The sequence below is a fragment of the Juglans regia genome, chromosome 2 (assembly GCF_001411555.2).
Source record: "Juglans regia cultivar Chandler chromosome 2, Walnut 2.0, whole genome shotgun sequence".
Classification (NCBI taxonomy): Eukaryota; Viridiplantae; Streptophyta; class Magnoliopsida; order Fagales; family Juglandaceae; genus Juglans; species Juglans regia.
In genome coordinates, this window is record NC_049902.1 from 33,953,565 (window position 1) to 33,976,633 (window position 23,069).

General features: G+C 33.6%; 3 protein-coding genes across 7 annotated transcripts; 2 read left to right on the forward strand and 1 right to left on the reverse strand.

Moving 5' to 3' along the window:
- Positions 1 to 320: 320 nt before the first annotated feature.
- LOC109012710 (probable E3 ubiquitin-protein ligase ZFP1) lies at positions 321 to 4,001 on the reverse strand. Its single transcript, XM_018994507.2, has 6 exons — positions 3,711 to 4,001; positions 2,297 to 3,104; positions 1,519 to 1,928; positions 1,279 to 1,380; positions 914 to 1,081; positions 321 to 747 (listed from the first exon to the last, which is right to left on the reverse strand). Exons 2-6 carry the CDS (start codon positions 3,093 to 3,095, stop codon positions 601 to 603), a joined length of 1,626 nt encoding a protein of 541 aa, XP_018850052.1. The 5' UTR covers positions 3,096 to 3,104; positions 3,711 to 4,001; the 3' UTR covers positions 321 to 600.
- Positions 4,002 to 8,866: 4,865 nt separating this feature from the next.
- LOC109012721 (28 kDa heat- and acid-stable phosphoprotein-like) lies at positions 8,867 to 13,400 on the forward strand. Its single transcript, XM_018994518.2, has 8 exons — positions 8,867 to 9,076; positions 9,757 to 9,794; positions 11,228 to 11,293; positions 11,386 to 11,469; positions 11,558 to 11,592; positions 12,285 to 12,370; positions 12,818 to 12,883; positions 13,112 to 13,400. The coding sequence occupies exons 1-8, from the start codon at positions 9,010 to 9,012 to the stop codon at positions 13,144 to 13,146; spliced, it is 477 nt and encodes a 158-aa protein (XP_018850063.1). The 5' UTR covers positions 8,867 to 9,009; the 3' UTR covers positions 13,147 to 13,400.
- A 3,723-nt stretch (positions 13,401 to 17,123) lies between these two features.
- LOC109012737 (probable E3 ubiquitin-protein ligase ZFP1) lies at positions 17,124 to 21,972 on the forward strand. Of its 5 annotated transcripts, none has more exons than XM_018994541.2 (6): positions 17,124 to 17,299; positions 19,174 to 20,021; positions 20,398 to 20,795; positions 20,949 to 21,047; positions 21,231 to 21,398; positions 21,580 to 21,972. In XM_018994541.2, exons 2-6 carry the CDS (start codon positions 19,187 to 19,189, stop codon positions 21,724 to 21,726), a joined length of 1,647 nt encoding a protein of 548 aa, XP_018850086.1. In that variant the 5' UTR covers positions 17,124 to 17,299; positions 19,174 to 19,186; the 3' UTR covers positions 21,727 to 21,972. The 5 variants fall into 5 exon arrangements, with proteins under 5 accessions (XP_018850086.1, XP_018850074.1, XP_018850080.1 ...); XM_018994529.2 differs by having other exon boundaries at positions 19,177 to 20,021; XM_018994535.2 differs by having other exon boundaries at positions 17,169 to 17,299; positions 19,150 to 20,021.
- The last annotated feature ends 1,097 nt before the right edge of the window (positions 21,973 to 23,069 follow it).

The window sequence follows — 23,069 nt, forward strand, 5'->3', positions numbered from 1 at the left end:
GCAGTTTGTAACTGTTTCAGTAATATGAAAAGTGTTCTTTTCAACAAAAAAAAAAAATTGGGGAATGAAGAATGATGGACTGGTTTTCTCACGTTGCATGGAATTGTGTTCTCAAGAGTTTCCAGTAGAAAGTTCTAGAATAGCAAAACCTCCCAAAATTTCATACGGTCTGATAAAAGCATAGTCCCAAATGTAGTCTAAAATCACAAAGTCAATTAAGCAATTACAAAGGCATGTATATGGATGGATATTCCGGGCTAAAAAAGATACATGCAAGCTCTTGGTACGCCATGGACATTGATTAGAAAAGCTTAAATCAATTCGTCAACAAATACCAATGGATTTTCATTGCGATCAGGTTCATTACATATGATAGAATAAAGCATACAGAGCATACTGTTTTTGTTTAGGCATACTCACACGAGAAGGTGCGTACAGTTTTCCAGAAACCAGCGAATAAATGAGTGGGGCAATGTAACTGTTAGTCCTACGCGCTAGTACACGTTCAAAATATCTACTTGTTACTGCAGTGAACTTTAAAGTGAAAATACAAATGGAAAAGCTTTTCACTTTAATCTTCTTCCAACTCGCACCCCATTTCTATGCATCCTTCCTTCCTGTGGTCAGTGCTTTAGATTTGCATATGGGGCAGACATTCCTAACGAGCAGCCATTTCTTTAAGCAATCCGCATGATACTCATGCCCACAATCAAGAAGTCCTATATTCTCTTGGTTCTTGTATTCATCCTGCAAATTCATAAGAACCTATATTTTTAGTAGGAAAATGGATTAATTTTATCCTAAAGACTAATCCAATATCCTGAATTGCTTTGAGTTGTTCGTGATAATGTCGGGAAAATGGATTAATTTTAACCTAAAGACTAATCCAATATTCTGAATTGCTTTAAGGTACCTGACAGATAACACATAAATCAGCTTCCTGATCCTCACAAGTTGCCTCCTCCAGATTGTTAATAGTAGCGAATGATTCATAAGTTTTTGTCCTTAACTGACTTGTGATCATTTCCATAGACAACCCAGTGCTTACGTTGCCAATCTGTTCCCCCAATGCAAGCAGCTCCTGAGGGAATAAAAAAATTCCAGTTAACAAGTTTTTATAGAGGTCTACAAAATTTGTACAGATTCAAAATCATGGACAACATGATCAATTTTTCAAACCTAAAGGACTATCTCCATGCAACTCTCCTTGTTTCAATTATCTACACCAATATACTTTTCCTGGTAAGGATTATACGTAATTAGATGTCCTGAGCGTACCTCATAAGACACGTGCTCTTCAACATCCAACCGTGTGTCTCTGTTATGGTCCATCAGGTTCACCACCTGATAAAATTCTGGCAGATCTATCACGGCAGTTTCCTACACATTAACCAGAACAGTTTATATCCAACTTATCAAAACAAGTAACATGAATAGTCACTTGCATAAATAAAAAACCACCACTTATTTTCAGAAAAAAAAGTGAAATAAGAAGGGCACAATAGAAGAGAATACTACATCAGCCACCCGCAGAACTCTCAAGTGCTGCAAACTGTGTTGTCTAAGAGTTGCCTCAGGCACAAATCCCCTTCTGTGAGGATGATATATCTGAAGTCCAGTTGATTGAACAGATACGAGATGCCTATAACCCATCTCCAAACTGTTATGAGCAGGACGCAGAGCACTGCGTGAAGGATTTGTAGGAATTCTATATGAAGCTGCAGCCACTTGGGGGTGAGAATTAATATTCTGGCCTCTCACTCCTTGCATTGGCCGGTTTGGATGATGATGATTGTGGTGCCGGTGGTTGATGGGAGGAGGATGCGGAAAACTAGGAGAACTGCTGCTGCCAGCTGTCTCATGGTATCTCTGCATGCCAATGCTCCGGGTATCCATAGAACCTCCATTGACATTGCTGCCCGTGATGACTGTGAAAAAAAATGGTATCTAATTAGTGGAAAATAGCTTAGTAACCATAACATAGGCTGGATTTGTCGCAACAGAGATCTTCTCAGGAAACAGACACTTTAGAGTTATCTTTGAATGGTAACAACCATGCTTATCAGAATAGGATTGACTAATCTACACGAAACCAATAGAACCGCTTTCACAATTTTTAGGGGAGAGACAGAATCCACAAAGCAAATTCAAAAGCTTTTTGCTAATTCTATCATGTCAACCTAAAAATAGCTTGTTGCAGATCAATGAGAAATATGAGCTTCCTGACATTAAATTACTACCATTGGTAAACCTGAGCACTAGGAAGGAGAAATGAATTAGGGAATAAATGATTTACCATGCACGTAAGGTGTTGCAGAAGCCTGGTTCCAGGATGAAGTACCCCTATAACCAGGATGACTGCTCAACTGTTGGTCCAACGAGAGAGTACCAGCTGGTTGAATATACTGAACCGTGTTATTGTCTTGAATCAATTGAGTATGATCATGGAACCTAAGAAAATCCATCCCCGTAAAGCCTGATCTGTTCCTCAAACTACTTGGATGTCCTACTCTTATGATTGATGGAAAACGAGGCCCTCTATACTCAGGCAGGGCAAAAGGTGCAGAATCAATCACAACAACTCCTTCGGGATGCCTATTATTTGAGGGGGCAACTGAAGAACTAAAGCTTGACGAGGAATTACCATGTTGAAAACTACCAGAAATTCCTTCAGAATATTTTCTCTCGCGTGGAACCCTGACATCATCCCTGGAGTGAGAGTTCCTTCCATGCTCATCTGCAGAACCGCCCATGACTCCATAATTGCTGGAAGATGACAACTGACTGGAGGCCCCAGATGAAGATGTCATGTCAGAAGACTCAGAACAACAAAAGTTGGTAGCGGGTGCAACACCTAGATTATGATGATCCTGAATTTCATTGAACTGCGTCATCCCATGGTTTATGACATTGTCACAGTGGTGTACTACAAATTGGGCGTCGACATTAGCTGCGTTATCTGAAGCTGATGCCATTGTTCTGATATTAGGTTGTGTAAAGGATGCAGGGTTCTCAGGACGGATATAATTCTGGCAATGTCGACCCGATTCAAAATCAGTCATCTGATTAGTGCATAGCTTATTTCTTTGCCCCATGTTCTATACCTGCCGTCAAGCCACAATACTAACAAAAATTAGTCAGGTCAGGGGAATAATATACCATAATAACAACAATAACATTGATAACTATGTACGGTTTCAACACAGAACATTGATTAGTGCATAGCTTAGTCATGTTTTTATTTAACTTATTAGGGGATGGACCATATGACAATCTAAATTTTCGTAAGCATGTTATAGCTTCCGGTAAAGCATTCCAAGTTCTACACCAATAATATGGTACAAGGAACTCAATCTACAAGGACGCTACCATGTTAAATCGGCTTTGAGAGAGAGAGAGAGAGAGAGAGTTCTGCAGACATGAGTCTACAATGGCATCAAGAACCCCCAACGGTATATAAGCAACAGTTAAAAAAAGACACTTCTGAAGTATCTCGTCAAAATCAATATGAGGAGCATCCATAAAGATCTTGCTCTCTTTAGTACTCTGAAACCGATCCTAAATCCTTTACTTTCTCCTCTACAATCTACCAACCCCGTGATGAGTTCTCGCATGAATAAACTTTGGTAAATCTTTGACAAACAAGAAAAAGAATAAATCTTTTACACTGTATCAAACCAAACAAGTGAATACCCAGAAGAAAAATTTACCGATAACAAGAGTATTCCCTCGCTTTCAACCAACCAATGCCGAAGAGAGATGTAAACCAAGAAAGCTGAGCGGCGTGCGCCGGTGCTTTTTATTTTTACTTTTTGAGACCTCTGCGTCGGTGCTGGAAGCTAATGGCTGAGACGCCGCAGAAGCTAGGTGCTTTGCTTTTTCCTCGACAACTATGACGATGTTGATCTGATGGGGTTAGCGGCATGTGTATATATACTGCAACAAAACGCATGCAGAGAAGGGTTCCTGTCGATTTCGGGTTTCGTGGAGCGAAAGTATTACCGTTTGAGTGCGGGTTTTATAATTTCCAATTAAAAACAAAAACAAAAACCCTTGTTCGTAGGATTGAGATATTGATTCTTGCTGGATCAAATCCCATGTCTTTTCGTGAATCGTATCGACGTTTGGGTAGGTCACTGTTCCATTTATTTATGAGAAACAAAAGTAAACTTTGAGAGTAGACAATCATAACTTTCAGCTTAAAATCCGGGTTTACGTTATTCTATTATTTAATAGAATTTTGCTACACAATTTCTGTCATACTCTATATTTTATATTTTTTTATATTTTTTAAATTTTAATATTTTTTTAAAAAAAATTTTGAGTTTATTCTTTTTAAATTATTTCAAATTTTCTATTCATTATTTATATAATAAATATTTAATAAAAGAAAAAAAATAATAATATAAAGTATAGAGTGTTAAGAAGTTGTGAAGATTTTTTATATTTAATATTACGCGTATTGTAAAAGTGCGTAAATAAGTTTAGTTCCAACAAATAATAAGTGAGTAGATAATGTATGTCTAATTTCTATGTAAAATACAAGTTGAGTTTAACTTCTCACTCAATTATATTTTATTCTATTCTTGAATAATTCATTTTTGTAAGATTCAATTGAATTGAGTGTTTAGATGTTAAATTTCAATTTAACATCTAAACACTCAACTCTCAAATTATTAAACTCATTTCAACTCAAAACTTTCTTACACGTAGGATCCACAACATTTTTTAACTTAACACATATTTATACTTTAAACCCACGACTTTTTTCAACTTTTCATAAAAAAAATATTAAATTCATCATAACATCCAGACACATTTTAAATTCAATTAAGATGGGTCTCACATAACTCTCTCCACTATTCAACTCACTAGTATTCATAAAAAACTAAAATAAACTCAGCTCAACTCAATATCTAAATGCAATCTTAACTTTTTAAAACAATTTCAAATTTGTTCATGAACTATCAGATTTTGACAAGGTAGAGTATGGACTTGGAAGTTGGATGCCAGTATATGCAAAGAGAGTTACCTATTTAGATTAATATTTTAAATTTCATTTTTGTGATAATTACGATTTAAGTTTTGGAATAGAATATTTCAATATCAGTTTGTTTTGGTGTCCTGTTTTGATATAAGCTATATATATTTATATATAAACATATATAAACCGATAATTAATAGAAGAAATACATGTGTGTATATGTGTATTTATATATATATATATATATATAAATAAATATATTTGAAAGCCTTTACATCAGGACGTAACTGGTATTTGGTGTGTGAGAAGACGATTAGCAAAGTGTGTCGTATGTATGGATGAACAGTAACCGACATTTAAGATAACAAAGTATGTCACTGACATTTAACATTAACCATATAATGTTGTTATCTAGGGACACACTAAATTATTAGAGCCACTCATCTAAACCTCTCACTTGAACTCCATCGGACTCAAATGAAAGATAAAAATTAAGATAAAAATAGCCATATAATATTTTTTGAAGTAAATGATAAAAATTAAGTAAACAAATATAAATTTTTTGTTAAATCTAAGATTGAATATTATAAAGTCTCTATAATATAGATAAAAATAGCTATGCAATATTTGTTGCATTCATTCCTAATTGTTAACTTGATGGTAGTATATATATACTTTCTAACAAAACTAATCCAAACAAGCTAGCTAGTGGAAGACCGAAAAGTATAAATAAATAGAAAAAATGAGGTTGTAAATTTACCAAATAGCTTATAAAAAAGATCAAAATATTTTATTGCCTCTTATGAGAAGTAAAAAAAAAAATGTGATATTTTATTAATGACAGAAAATATGTATAATTATGAAAAAAATATTAAAAAAACTAAAAGAAACCTAGACAACTAAGTACTAAATGAGATTTTTTAAAATGTTTTGGTGGGAATTATCTTTATATTCGGATATCTTTGAAAAACTCATATACTAAAGCATATTTTTGAAAAACTTTGGGGGGTGATAGCCCCCCAACCACCAACGTGGGTCCGCCCCTGCTTTACACCCATACATCATACACCATTCATATATCATAATTTGTTTTATAAGATTCAGATTTTATGATTCAAATAGTAGTTATGATATATATATTTATATATATAATATATCTATATACAAGCATGAAGGCTACGTGCAAGGCATGTATGCTACTAGTACGTAGCATTTACTTGGAGGAAACAAAAAAAATCTTAAAATCTCTTCGTAGAAGTATAATAGTAACAATTTATTAAATAAAAGCTCTTTAAAAATAGATTTTGAGCAACATCTAATTAAAAACACTATTATTTATATAAATAGGCCAACATACAAAATCACTATTCAATTGAAAAGCTCGTGAGAGTTACATACCAAAATACCAAGTTTATATACACAATTTTTTATGTAAATTTGGTTTCACTCACGCCGCCTCAATGCGTCGGTGTAAGGATCTCCAAGATCTCACTTGTTTCTATTTGTTAAATCGTCTCATCATCAATTGTTTTTTATTTAAACATATATTATATAATATTTGTTTCATCCAATTTGGTGTTTGTTAACAATTAAATAGTCTCATCGCCAATTTTTTTTAGATCTAAACATATATTATATAGTGTTTATTTCGTCTGATTTGATGATTGGTTTCATCCAAGTTGATGCATGTCTATTGATCCCATTATTTCGAATGAAGGCTAACCCGGATTATACATGTGAGTTTTCTGTATAGCTTCTAAAAATCTAAAGAACTTCAACTGAGAAGATAGACTAATAAAACTCATACAAACATAACAACAAGATTCAAAGGCAATAAGAAAAATAACAATGCTAAAGAATCCAAAAGTTTGTGTTAGAGAGTATGGAGTAAAATATATTGGAAACGCGAGAAAGTATGAGAAAATAGATTTTGACCAACCTTTGGATAAGAATAAAATTGTAAAGACACCGTAAAAATATACTTTACATATTGAGGGAAAGAAAAACACAAAAGGATGAGAATTTGAGAAAATAGAGGACAAAATTAGACAAAAAAATACTATTCATCTTGCACAGAATATTCAGGGACATAACTGTAATAACAATCAACTACACAGAAACATAAGTGGAATAGAAAGTGTCAAAAAAATACTATTTATTCATATTCATATGCGTATCGGCACTTTTAATATATAAGAGATATGGAAGAATTTAATATTTTAAAAAGAATGTTATTTGAACTTGAAGTCTTTTACACCACAGTTTCTATATGTCATTATATCATATGTCATGAGTTGATTTGTAAGATTCAAATTTTAAAATTTATTTTTTAAATCAGATTATACCACATAAATGATGTGTGATGCACAAATTTTCAAATAAAATTATTATTTTTAAAATAAATATTCGTTGAAAGCATTACCACAAAGATAAAGATATTGGTGTCAAGATATAATGTCAAAAAAATAGAAACTTTATTTGAGACAAAAAAAAAAAAAACAAGAAAAAGAAAAAGAAAAAGAAAAAGAAAAAGAAAAAGAAAAAAAGAGCTGGTAAATTATTAAAAATAATAAGATTAAAAAAGATAACGACGAGACATTTAAAGTTATAGGCAAAATAAAAATCATAAAAATCTCTTTTAAATTTTAAAATTATCATTTATATTTGAAATTTATAAAAACGTCATCAAAATTCAAGAAAATTATAAAATTGTTGTTAAAATAATATGGAACAGAATGCAGTCTGGAATTACATGGAACAGATCGAAATTGGCCGAAATAGGACAAAATCTAGAACAAAAGAGAATGAGAATAGGGCTGTAAGACTGATAGTCTTATTGATCGGTCTCGAGATATTTTTTTTAGATCGGACCGAACCGAGTCCGACTGAATATATATATACATATATAATATATTATTTTATATAACAATTGTATAAGTTAATTATGTAATTTTCATCAAAGGAATATCGTTATTGACCATATATATAATGAAATTATTTAATATTCATTATCTATATATAAAATGTTAAAGAGATCACTTAATTTTAATCTTGCTAATTTAATTAATTTTTTGTATTAATTTTTCTGTAAAAAGAAGAGGACAAAAATTCATGGACCAAATCGAATTAAATGGACTGACAGGACTGATAGCTAACTGTTCAGTATGGCAAAAATGAGGAACCGAAATTTTCGATCTGTGACCCCTCTAGACCGGACCAATTATACTCCTAAATGAAAATGTATATTATATCGAGTACTACACTGAATCAAAAAATCTGACTATTTCATCATAATGAAACAAAATTCAAAACTATGATTTAGATGCGAGGATTTGTTTGTTCCCTTTCAAAAGAGGAAAGAAAAAGCACGAATGATATCAATAGTGGAGTGAGGATCTTTAAAGCTCTCAACTCTTTCACATTTGCAACTGCATATTTTCAATAGCAATGCTATACAACTTCTTCAACTTTTACATACTATATTTTTAAAATTTTAAAGATTTTTTTAATTTTTTTTTTGAATTTATTCTTTTTAAACTAATTCTTCTATTTATTATTCATATATTAAATATTTGATAAAAATAAAATAAAAAAATATGATGTGTAAAGGTTGTGTGAATAGAAAGAAGTTGTGTAAATTTTTTTATTTTCAATAGGTTACAGAAAATTTTATACGCACGGGATTAGGTTAGAGTCCAATTCGTTCGAAAAATTACTCATCATTTTTACACTGTATACCTTTTATTTTTTATTTTTTAAATAAATATTTAATATAAAAATGATGAGTAAAATAATTCGTTTAAATTGATAAAAACGGGAAAGAATAATTATAAAGTTTCCTTTTATTATTTGAAGAAAAGAAAGTAAAGGAATACAGAAATTCGCAATAATGGCGAATGTGACATTATAAAAAGCCTAACAAATTAGTAGAGGTAGAACTGCGTGCAAGAGCTTCCACCCAAACACAGCGCAAACTAAACCGCCTCGCCCCCCCTCTCTCTCTCTCTCCGTTTTCTGCTTCAAAGATGGGCAGAGGAAAGTTCAAGGGCAAGCCCACCGGTCACCGCAACTTCTCGACTCGCGAAGAAATGAGTAACCTTTCTCTCTCTCTCTATTAATAATAATATGCTATATGTAGGGTTTTAGTTCTGCTCAATTGCATCGGATTCCCCAAAATTTCCTTTTTTTTAACACCGTTGAGTTTGGCTTAAGTTATTGTCATTTTCTGTTCTCTGATTTGAGATTTATGGTAAATAAACTTCATCTGCTTGCACCGTATACGGACTTGTACGATGTTATTTGTAAATTTTTTGGGAGACTCATTAATTTTCATAGAAAAACGAAAGATTTTTAAAGAATTTGGTGGGAATTGGTCGTATTAATGTTGATTTAGTCGAATCCGTTAGAAACTTGACCAACCTCGGAAACGAAAATAAAATTTGAAGGCAGTTGGGATCATCTTATTTGGAAGATTTTTTATTATTGACCCGGCCTGTCCTTGGGTGTAAATTTTGAAACTTGGTTCAGAAATTATCCAAAGTTTTGAGCTTGAAATTAGAAATTGTAGTGAACCATTGAATTACAAAACAATGGTTAGTTGTGGGGCCGTTGTTTCTTAAGTGGTTTGGAATTTGTGAATGTTCATTACAGTTTAATAAGAGTGATTTTACTGTAAGGTGCTTTTTAACATGCTTTTATTTTATTAGTTAGAGTTTGATGAAGTTCATTTATTTGATTTGATACATGTAATGAGCTGATTCTATGTGTTGCAGTTGCTGGTAGCTCTTCTCGCCCACGAACTTTTAAGAAGGTATGTTTTTTATTAATTAGCCCCGCCAAATAAAGGTGATTTACTTCTTGGAAAGAGTAAACATTGTTCATGTCATTCTACACTATTTGATGCACTCGGATTAGTCTCTGTGTTGAAACTTTACAGGAATGCGTGCTTCTTGACTTCATTATGTTTCCAAATTTCCAAGAACAAAAACTTCCAGCAGAACTAAAATTCTCTCGTGTCAAGTCAATAGCTAGTTTGCTATTTAGAACTCAAATCATCTCTGGGACTTTTTATAGTTTGCGTCATGAGTTACACTGCTGCTTTGCTTTTTAGAGTTCAGTTAAATTGTTTGTAGCTGTTCACAGGGGGCAAATTGCATGAATGTAAAAATATGATAAAACTGAGTCCAAGAATCAAGAATGAAGTTCTGCAAAAACAAACTAGGCTAGTTAGGGATTTATAAAGAAGGGCAATAAAATTTTGTTTACCGATCAAAAAAAAAAAAAAAAAATAAAGAAGGGCAATAACAGTCATCATTGATGTTTTGTGTAGCTTATTTCCTCGCCTTTTATGGTTCATTTGGACATTTGGATCCCCTCTAAGGAACAATTTAGGAGGACAATTCAATGGTATGTGAGAATCCATTGTCCTGGTATAAACATTGCACTTATAGCTGGTAATGGGGTCTCAAAGAAGATATTTCCCCAAAACTAGCTTATCTTTTTGATCCATTTTTTAGGCATATATGAGGAGTGGGGGGAAACAGGTATATGTTCTTCTACAGTCCAGAATCATATAAGTGCATTCTTGCTGGTAAGGAGTGTCCAAGCCTTGATTTTCTCAAAAATCTATTTTAAGAATATGGCAGATCCTAATATCGTAAAACAATTATTGTTTCTCCTTTGACCCATGCCTGTAGCATATCCCAAGATTATGGACTAGTTGTGTTTGGTAATGTTTGACTGTGTGGCTGACGATGAACTTTGGGCTGTATTTGATTACTAGTGGGTGCCCCGCTCCCCTCCCCCCCTCTCCTAAGAAAAAGAGAGCTAAAACGGAAAAAAACAAGAAGAAAAAGTCGTGGGCTAACCTGTGATTCGTTGGCTTTTGTTCTTTCTTTTTGCTACATGTTCAGAATCGTTAGTGCTGATTGTAACTTGAATTAAGCAATGCTTTACGCTAATACCTGCCTTCTGTGTATTTTGTCCTTCCCTCTCTCTCTCTCTCTCTCTCTCTATATATATATATATATTATATTTAAATCCTTGAATTACCTATAAAAAAAAATATTTAAATCCTTGAATTACCCGAGGTACACTTGCGAGAAACTTCTTGTCGAGGGCCTGTGCACCCCCGGGATTAGTCGGGACGTTGTTCCTTGACACCCGGTGCCAGTCAAAAAAATTATTATATATTTAAATTGTTGTGCTTACGGTACGAAGAATTGATGTCTTTGGTACTCTTAGGAAGAAGTGGAAGAAGAGGTAGAAGAGTCTGAAGAGGAAGTAGAAGAAGAAGATGAAGAACCTGAGGTCAGTTCCCTCTTTGGTGCTTCAGTTTTATATCTGTATGGCTTTCTGGCTTCCAAATTATTTCTTGTTGAGCCTCTACCAAATTTTGGCAGAAGCGGAAAGGCACCCAAGGTCTAATTGAGATTGAAAATCCCAATTTGGTGAAAGCAAAGAATGTGAAGGCTGGAAATGTTGATGTAAGTTTGGCAAATTTATTTTCTTGTTTGCTGCTTCAGTGGCTTGTTTGCAGCTTAATGATTTGAGTAAGCTATATCCATGTTGCAGCTGGAGAAAACAACTGAACTCTCAAGGCGTGAAAGGTCAGTATGTGTTCTTGACTTCTCCTTTACTGAAAGACTTGAGTCCCACTGCATTAAATGCATATGGTTACTGCTTGATTTGTGAAACATAAATCATAATTTAGTAGCATTTACACTGCATTGCAATTTTACCTCTCAAGAGCACAATTTTGCAATGCTCGAGTATGTTCACCAACCAAGCATGATTGATGTATGAATGCTTTACTACAATCATGCTTGTTCTTTTTGGAATGTGATTGAGATTTGAAATATTTTTTTCTTTCATATATGAAAGACTCGAGTCCCACTGCATTAAATACACACAAGAGTATTGCAATTTTACCTCTCAAGAGCACAATTTTGCAATACTCCAGTATGTTCACCAACCAATCATGATTGATGTATGAATGCTTTACTACAATCATGCTTGTTCTTTTTGGCATGTGATTGAGATTTGAAATATTTTTTACTTTTGTATTTGGTTGGTGAACATACTGGATTCGTTAATGTTAATACTACATCACTTTTGAACTCTATATGTTTTAAGACATGGGTATTCTGTAGTTATTATTGTTGCATCTTTCTCTGACATTTATATACTGGGGCTTGTGATTATTGCACTTCAAGTACTTTTGTGTCTTAACCTAGAAGGAACTGCTTTAGGTAACAAACAACTTCTGTCATTGACTCAATTTCCATATATTTATTTACAGAGAAGAGATAGAAAAACAAAAAGCACATGAGCGATACATGAGGCTGCAGGAACAAGGAAAAACAGAACAAGCAAAAAAAGATTTAGGTAATTCATTTGAAAGTGACAGGTCTTTAGCTTTTTTATTTTTGTGGTTAATTGAATTATCTTGGGCATGGTATATGCCAATCGACTTCACTTTAGTATGCAAGGACTGAACTACACTTGATGTATTGTTGCATTAAAAAAAAAATTATATTCTCTATCTTTCCTTTGTGATACGCCGTTCCACTTCTTTTGGTGGTTAATTTAGTATACAGTGTGCATAAAACAAGGGAAACATATTTAAAGAATCATTGAATCTCGAGATCTGGAATCCTCGACAACTGAACAGGCCTTTAATGGCTTTCTCTTACCAAGATGTTACACGATTGGGTTTAGCAGCCTGCTTCCTGATCCATACCACCTGGCCATATGCTTTGCCACCTTCATGAACCTTTGAAACGGTTACCTTTCTTTGTGAACGTTGTTGTTTCACTAAAATTGTTTTTGCAGAACGCTTAGCCATGATACGGCAACAAAGAGCGGAGGCTGCTAAGAAGCGAGAAGAAGAAAAGGCTGGTATGATTCTAGTATCCCTAACTGTGTGCCTTTACTGTCTGAGCAGCCCTCTTCTTGCTACAAATTCCTGATGCTTCCGCTCCATGGTCTTCCCTCATATGGGTTAAAGCATTACAATGGAGCAGGAACAGGATGCCAATGGTTTTCTTGTTTGGTTCTCTTTGTGCTTCTTTTTTTCTACTTTACCTGGGATAAAAAGATTGATTGTTACTTATTTATTCTTGTCAGCCAAAGAACAGAAAAAAGCGGAGGCCCGCAAATGAAAGATTCAGAAGACGCCAAGTAGATAAATCTTGGTTGTTTATCTTAATGTTTAACCCTTCTACCTGTACTCTCAAGCTATTAAATTTCCATAAATAGTGAAGCATTTTATCTTGCATCCCGAAAATGTCAAGAAAATTGTTACAGATGTTGTCTTGTTATGGAGGAAAACTTGGTGTTGACTGTTGACGCTTATTATTCTGGTAGATGGTTGGTTTTATCTTTTATGAACTTATACATATCTTCTTCATTTTCATTCTGAGCTCTTTTGGCTACAAAACGGCTTGCAAAGTGATTAGTGGTTGTGATCTCAGAGGCTTACAAGTCCAATCCTATCCCTTCCCTGAACCCCCACCACCAAACCCCAAAAAAGAGTATTTTTCAGCTAACCTAATGCTTATTGCAGTTGGAATCAATTATACTAACCGGCATAAGCTTTACTCTCTCTCTCTCTCTTTCTCTCTCTCTCTCTCTCTCTCATGATTAGCTGAACTAGATAGCCACTCTAAGCTTTCCTGTGATTTAAATAAATACTACAAGGATGAGAGAGGGCGGCGTTCGTTGATCCTTCCTTTAAACAAATGGAACAATGTGAAGTCTTGGAAAGAAGTGGTGGGTAGGAGAGGTAGCCTCCAAAACTGACGAAGCCACCACATTTGGTTTGGTTTGGTTGGTTTCAAGTTTCAACTTTGAGAGTAAAAGAGAACCTGATTCGACCCAATTGTTCAAGTAATTCACAAGCGGACGAACGAAGGAAGATACCTTTGATAATATGCCTTGGTTCATCTCAGTTGGGCGGCTAGATGCAAAAGGCCTACAAAAGACAGACTTCCATTGAAATTATTCTTTAGATTACATATTAAGTTGGGAACTCAATCAACAGCCCAGTTTCTCACGAAACCCAGTTATGATAATTCAGTTGTCAGCTGATCATATTGTCGATGATGCAAAAAAAATGGCGAGAATCAGAGCACATGATGCATGTGGATGAGAATAAGGAACCAGTGGGCCCAACTCAATGAAGTATTTTTGCGGCAAACTAGCATTTGACTCGTAAATTTATCTTTAAATTTTGATAAAAAGTATATATTTTTTATATATCTAAAATTTTCTTATTCATAACTCCACGTTGAATTAGCTATTGAATTTATCAAAATAATAATAATATATTTTTTTTCATATTCTATAATTACATTGATCATATGTTAATTAATAATTTAATTTGACTCTTACATAATTATTATAAAACAGTTGGAGATTAAACGTGAATAAAAAAATCATTGAAGATTAAAAGTAAATAAAAAATAGATTTGATGAGTGAACAATAATTCTTTAAATTTGAAAAAATATATCTATTTATTGTAATTTAAAATTTTATACTTATTTCTTTAACTAATTCAATATAACTCTTTTTTTTTTTATAAAATTTATCATATTTTATATTTAGTTAAGTTTTTGATAAAGTTAATGTTAATGCTCAAGAGAAGAGAGGTGAGGAGAGAGGACCCCGCATGAATATTTTAGCAATCTTAAAACTTAACGTTTGCTGAGAAGAATATACTTTGGCATTTATACCCCATGTTTTGGTCAACATCTTACTACAGTTTTATTCTCTTTTTATTGATGGATATTATATATTATATATTTTATTGTATACATTTTATTATGTTTTACAGATATAATAAAAACACAAATTATATTTATATTTATTTGATTAATGATGTGATTTTTTTTTTTAAATATGTATTTTTATCCGACAGCTGTTATTAGAATTCTGTTATATATAATTATTTTTGTGTATTTAGTTAAAATAATTATTTTATATTAAAAAATATAATATAATTAATTATATTAATAGAATGCATGCAAAATATTTAAATGACTGTACCTAATTTTTTTATTAATTTATAAAATAAAATAAATTGCCCTTATCAATTTATTGAAAATGTTGACAGCTGAGAGGTAGCAGCAGTACGAAAAAGTAATTTGCAAAGGAAAATGATTTATCTACAACACATTTTATAACATATTGTACAACAATATGTTAAATGAAGGGTATTATTGTAAAATTATCTTATAAAAATAAGATGATTTTACAATAATACCCCTCATTTAACACATTGTTATACAATATGTTGTAAAATGTGTTGTAGGTGTATCACTATTCATTTGCAAAAATGTAACTCTCAAAACTCAGAGGTTGCTTTTTTTTATCGTAATGCGATCAGAATATTGTAAGGTATAGGTTACCTTGTGTGGGGCCAAGTAAAAGGACAATAAAAATAAAAATAAAAATAATCTGTGGAGATTTTCCACTTTGTACTCGAGATTATCCCATATTTGTTTTTATCCGTACTTTAAATTCTCAAAATTATCACTTTTATGGTGAGCTTGGATGGCAAGATTTGGATCCGGATCATGTATTGAATTTGGGATTGAAATTTTTCAAATAAGATTTTAAGCTTTTTAAAATTGTGATTATTTAAAATCTAAATCTAAACCTAAATTTATATCTAAATCTAAATTCTTATATCTATACACAACCTGTTCGGTTTGGATACACTCATCTCATTTCATTATTATATTTTTTTAAAATTCTCATACGAAATATAATAAATAATAATAATATTATAAATTATATTATAATAATATTTTATTTAATTTTTAATAAAATATCTTATCTCATCTCATATGGTTACGAGCTCGTTAATTCACAACCATCCTCTCTTTGTTTCATTAAATTAGACAAAACTCTAGGCATGTGTGGTACACATTATATTTCTTACGTGAAATATCCAACCACACAAACCCTAAACTGCTTTGATTTTGAATAGATCTTTCAATAATTAATTTTATCCCATATCAATATATCCTTAATTATAATAAAATTTGTTCTCGTCAGTCATTATTCACTACTCACATCACATGAAAAATTTATAAGTATAGAATGTGAGAGTGAATAGTAACTGATGTATAACATTCATATAATTATAAATATATAAAATTGATTGGGGTCAGTCACTGTATAGGGATGATGATCCTCAAGCTAGTTAACCCATGCTTCTGAATTTATTTTGTTAAGAATAATGATACACTTAAAAATTTTTTTTATAATTTTTTTATCACTTATTATAAACCAACCAATGTAATTGTACCAATTCATTTAAAGATAATTTTAATTTTACACCTAATATTAATTTTAAGTAGAATTATAAAATAGGTGTGGACTAATTCCAGATTTATCATTTTCCTTTGACGTATCGATTATGCGTTTCAATACATCTTATGTAATCCTAGATACCAAGACAATAATCATAGCATTGACGAGGTTGAAACGATACAAGCCATAAGAAAGCAAGAAAGAGCACATTGCTCAAGCATTACATATTACCAGAGACATGCAATGAATCATCATGAGTCTTTTTTTTGTTTTTTTGGTCTCCAATCCACACTTTCTTGTCAATATCCTCCTAGGCTGTTGGCAGTTGTTGCACTGTTCTAGCATTTCCATTCACTTTCCTGCAGATTTTGGGAAGATGCATTGCAAAAGAAGTTAAAACTCTTTAAAACATCAGCCACAGTTTGTTTGAAACTACTCAGATTCCGATCATTCACTGTCACTGCATTTACTATCTATCTGCAACGCATCTTCTTCTGGCATGCCTATTTGCAGACCCAACTCTTTATTACTGAACTCCTATCCTATGCAAATGCAGACCCAACTCTTCTTGATTTGCACGTAAACAATGCTTGGTAGAGATTAGAGAATAGATGATTAGATTAGAATTAGGTAATTTTAGGTGTCTTGGTTTTATTTATATATTATTTATTTATAGGCATAATTGATTTTTTAATATATATAATCATTTTTTCTTCCTTTTCTAGTCTCTAATATTTACATATATATATATATATATATTATATTATATTATTATTATATAATAATTAATATATGTAGACGGTGGACGTAACCCGCTTTCTTCATTGTTGCGCTATAAAACATACGAACCGCTTCTCTCACCGTAGCTTCTCTCTCTCTCCGAGATCAAGCTTTATTATCTCCTTCCCAAAGCTTCGTTAATCCTCTCTGCATCTGTCTGAAGATTGTCTCTTTTCTCCCGGCGAGATCGTGGATCGCCTTCTCTACGATCACAAGTGAGTATTTTATGCTGCGAATTCTTATCCTATCTTCAAAGTTCAACATGATCGGTAATAAAATAACGGTAAAATCTTTTGTTCTCTTTTATTTTTTCTTCTTGAAATTTCCGTAAAGGGTTCGATATTATATGTTTGGTTTCCTGGAAACCGTGGAAAGATGATGAAAGGAAAGGAGTTTTTTAAGTGATGATAAATTTTCTTCTGGGTGTACAAGAGTTGGGATAAAAATCGTATGAACAGCTCATACTCTTCGATGTATTTGTTGTTTTTAAATTTCGGCATGATCGTTAACAAGAATAACGCTGAAAGCTTTAATATTTTTCTTCAACTTTCCATAATGGGTTTCATTATCCATTTTTATGTTTACCTGGAAAACTCGGGAAAGATGAAGAAGTGTGAAGGAAATTTGTTTGCATCTCGTGATAAATATCCTTCTGGGTATCAAAGAATTCGGTAAAAATCTTATCGACAATTCGTTCTCTTTTATGTTTTTGTGGTTTTGAAAAAAAAATTGAGCATGATCGTACTCTTTTTTCTTATTTTAAAAAAACATAAAAGAAAAGGCTTTGGCTTTCCTATCCTCTGGTTTGATTACCCGGAAACTGGGGAAAGAGAGAGGAAAGCGAAGGAAAAATTTGACTATTTCTGGGTAGCCAAGAAACTGGTAAAAATCGTAACTTACATAAAAAAAAGTTAAAAACCGTATCAAGATTTTTTTTTTAATGTTTTACCATGGTCGAGCTCGTATTTTCCCTGCAATGAGATGGGTTACTTTTATTTTCCCCTCTAGGCGAAAATCTGCTTGCAATTAAAAGTCAGGGTCTTTATTGGTTGAATTCAAATATAAATTTTTTGGATGTTCTAACAAATGTAAGTCCCTCTCTATGGGGTCATGATGGTAGAAAGAAAGCGGGTTGTCATGCAGTCTTTGTTTGGTAAAATTGTTGGGCGTTTTATGCAAGTGAGCTTTTAATCATTTGGCGAGAGCGCCATTCTCTTTGTTTGTTGTTTACAGTGAAGGTTGCGCCATTCATTGTTATAGTGGAGAGAGAGAGAAAAAACAGAAATAGAAAATTAGATCCTAGAATTTGGCTTTCTAGAAATACTAGCAGAAGGAGCGATAGATAATTTTTCAAATAGGAGCTTCGAGGTGGTATCTAGAAAGACCATGTTTAAGAGTAGAAATTATTGACATGCATGGATGATTCTCATATTGATCGGGAGGTCTCTGAGCTTACCTTATGGATTTTGGAGGAGATAATGCAGATCTAGTTTTATTAAAATTGAGGCTTAGTAACTGCAGTGGGACCGTTGTGCCATTTTAGACTGAAGTGCTGTAGAATCTCTATTCCCCTATGTCAATGCTTCTGTTTCTTTTTCCCCTTATTGGAGTTTTATAACTGGAAAAAGATCATTCCAATTCTAGAACATCCATTTAGGAACTTTGTACACCTTGTGGGAGCACTCCTATTTTTTGCGACTTGTTAAATGAAATCCTGAAAGAAGGAATATGGAGCCAAAATAGGGATTGTACATAGTAGTGGCCTTGTAGGTTGAGTTCCTCACTTCCCTGCACCATATCTTTGGTGTAGAATCTGGGATGCTTAACAGGAAGCTATAGTTAAACATGAGGGGAATCTAATCTCATATCACATATTCTAGTTTTGAAGGTCTTTTTAATTTCTTTGCTGGGTGATGGGGATGTATAGTCAATCACCTGACAAGTTAAATGGCAGCACATAAACATTTTTATATCTTGAATCGGTGCCTATTCACCAATAGTTATGGTTATTGCTTTTGCTTATATTGTGGGGCATCATTCTCCTGAGTTGACTGATTTTTGTCAGTATTGTGGGCCTGTGGCTTGAAAGCAGGTAATTCAGGATGGGGCAGAGAAATATATTATGTCCTAATCAGATGATTGGTTTTGAACCAGATCGGAATGGCCAGAATTATCTCCATCCTGATCCTTGCATCCTTTTCAATACAAACTTTGCACAACCCAATATTCGGAATATGGTATCATCTTCAGGGAGCATAGCTAATGTTGACCTCCAATATTCAGTAGAGCACTGCAACAATCCCATGATCTATGGGATGCCACAGTACAATGGAATGCAGCGTCATCCTAATCTCGATTTAGCTGTTGCACCTGCAGCCAACTTTTATTATTCTTACATGACACCATCATCTGGTGGTGGGGCATTACCTGCTCCCCGAAGCCATGGGGCCTCTGGTCAGTTGCCATCTTCTAGCAGTTATGGAGTCGTTGGAATATCTGCAGATGAGCATGGAAGCAACGGTCACTTTACAGATGACATCAGGGGTCCATGCAAGAGAAAATATGCTGAAGGAATTCCAGGGAGTTTTCAACATAATGATGTCTCATCAAGCTCTAGTTCTTCAGCTTCCCCTTTGAATACAAGGCATCCTGATGGGGTTGCTGTGATGGACGCTACCTCATTTGACCTGTCTCTGCACAGAGGGGCAGGTACTCCATCACTCATGGAAGTAGGACCGCAGAGTAGTTTGAGGAACAGATCAGGTGCTACTGGGATGGATTCTCTTATGATGCATGAACACAATCATTTGGTTCAAGGAAATTATATGGGACAGCCTTTTCAACCAGCAGGTGCTCTCTGGTTGGACCAACAGTTGAGCAGCACGTCTGGTGATGGAGGTACCTGGAACCAGCCTCCTGCAATGCCTTATGTGCACGGTTAATCACTCTTTCTCCAAGTCATTTCTCCTTTTCAGTGCTCCATTTGTATGAGCGGTAGTAATTTTATGTCAGAAAACTCATGTTTCTTATTGGTTTGCAACAAGCTATTTGTAGGTTTACATGATGGATGATGGAATTAGCAATTTTAAAATCAAGACGATCAAGTTATAGATTTTTTCCTGTTCTGTATCTTTAATTTATTTTAGAATGTTAAAGCAGTTCCAGATCTTCGTATGGATCTAATGAAACCTATCCTGATAAGCATGGTTGTTTCTATTCGAACCCATTCTTCCAGATCTTTGTCATGACAAATGAAGCCTAATTATATTGCTCGACATTTTGGACTAAGATACCTGTCTCCTCATTCCTCTAGGGAGCAATGCCAATGGAGGTTCTATGGAGACTCGCAGCATGGGTGTGCCAGGATATCATGATGCAGCTAGCAACAGAACTCCCCCTAGTTTCCAGCATCCTCCTCTCGTCAATCACCGCCACCACAGCCATCACCATCCAAGCCCGCCAATGCTAGGAGTGAGGGGCCCGAATATTAACTTTCAACCCCAAGTAGCTGCACCTGTATATAGAGGTTCTACAAATTCTTCTCGCAGCACTCTGAATCCTGTTCAGAACAGTTTTGAGATGGATCTTAGGCATCTGGGATCTGTTCTACCAACTGGGCTTCGGATGTACCGTCCTCACAGAGGGGGATTTGTGCCAGAGGCAAACCTTAGACATCGCAACCTGCCACACCTGAGAGTTCTGCAGGCTGAAGTATTATTCTTTACTAATTTTCGTTCTTTCTCTATTTTAATTGAAATAAGCGGGTGGTCTTTTATTTGGAACGGAACCATATAATATGTATATTTGTGACTATTCATGTTACTTGTTTATACAAACTGGCTTAACTCTTGGCTTGATGTGTAGGAAACTGCCATTCTAGATATGCCAGACTTTTATGAGGTGGGGAATTTGATGGACCATCACAGAGACATGAGGCTGGATATAGAGCACATGTCTTATGAGGTTAGCGGAGGATGTTTGGTTTGGTATAGCTCTTGCTAGGAAATGAGTAGGCATATAGATAATGGAAGCTGAGTGTTTGATAGCTTAGAAAAGATTACTGCTTTGATCTGGAATTTGTATAAATTTTCAGAGGCCTCTATAATAACCTTTTTTTTTTTAACTTGGCATTTCTAATTTCCTCAGGACCTTCTTGCTTTGGGGGAACAGATTGGGAATGTGAGCACAGGGTTGTCAGAGGAAACTGTCACAAGTCAATTAAGGACAAAAACCTATGCATCATCTGCTTCTGTTATAAATCTGGAGGAGGCAGCTTCTGGGGATCAGGAAGTTGATTCTTGCATTATATGCCAGGTACCTTAAAACATGCTGTTTAGTGATATAAAAGTTGAATTGTATTTTGCTCATATTTCTATGAGGTATCCTGTCCTTGTTACTCAATTCAAAATATGTTTCAGAATATTTTATTGTTTTATCTTTATCATCGAAAACCCCATATTCCTCGGTAACATATGGGTTTCTCTTGATTTTGCAGGATGAATATAAGAACCAAGAGAAAATTGGTATTCTTGATTGTGGGCATGAATATCATGCGGGTTGCTTGAAGAAGTGGCTGCTCCTGAAGAATGTCTGCCCCATCTGCAAATCCGAAGCACTGACCACAGGAAGGAAGGATGTATAGAGATGGGACGAAAATTGAAAGATCAAGAGAAAAACTCTTCCATTTTGTCTTTTCACTTTAAAGCTAATTATCTTAGCAAGTTTATAGTTTGTACATGTACTTAGGATATATATGACTAACGGTTGTATTATCCGACTCATTTATTTGTTGGCTCATGAGAACAACGGGTCTCGCGCCTTAAACAAAAACTGTACAGACTTTCTCATGATCTGTATACTCTTATTCTATCACATTCTTGTTCTTTCATGTGTTGATATATAATGGTGTGTTGATATATTGTTACTTATAAAACAAAACTAATATAGGCTTTTGCTATCAATGTCTTATGCTTGCAGTTATATCTGTTTGTATGCGTAGAGTGCACAAGACTTTGAAAGGAACAGAGTTGCTTTCCTTTTTCTCTTATAAAATCTTCACCACTTTGATACGTATGGTTTCCTTTTTCTTGAGATTGTTTATATTGAAGTTTGAAAAGGTGATGAGATCCATTGAAATGTTGTTTAGAGAGAGCTTTTTGTGAGAGGTCCATTGAAATGGACAAACTTGTCTTGATACGCCAATCTCTCCACCCCCTTTGTCTGAGTCACGATGCATTTTGTCGAACTTCTCCCAAGTACACCGTCAGATTGCGGAGAATGAAGGATGCAAGTCTGCCTTGAATGATGGATTCTCCAACAGTTTCCGTCACTGTTAGCACCAGCAACCCCGCTTCAACTGGTGTTACACATTTCTCGAGCTTGTAACAGGCATGTCTGGACAGGAAGTAGGAGTGCGAAGTAACGTGCAGTCATTTTGAAAATAATGAATTTTATTATTATTATTATTATTATTTTTTTATATAAGTCTTATATTTATTTATTTTTTTTAAAGTGATTGTACGGCGCTTGCGCACTCACGACTACAACTATCATTTCTATTAGAGAGGTAAATAATTTTCATAATTATCAAAACTTTTTGTAATTTCATTTCTAAACATTAATCAAACAACTTTTCATGTTTCAACAAAAAAAAAAAAATTAATTTTCAACATTTTTATCTAATCATTATCTAATAATTATTCAAATACAAAAATCAATACAACTTTTACAAATTTCAAAACAAAACATAAAAATCTATATAATTTTTACGAAATTCAAAACAAAAATTATATTCAAATAATTTTTTAACTTTATCCCTTTTAATTCAACTTTTTTAATAAAATATTTCGCTTGTATCATTTTATTACTATTCACAAAATTTTTTAGATAAGCATTCCTTAAATCTTATAACATTTTTTAATTTTTTGTCCGAATTTTAAAATTTAAAATGAAAAATAAACATATAAAATATTTTTTTATAGTATT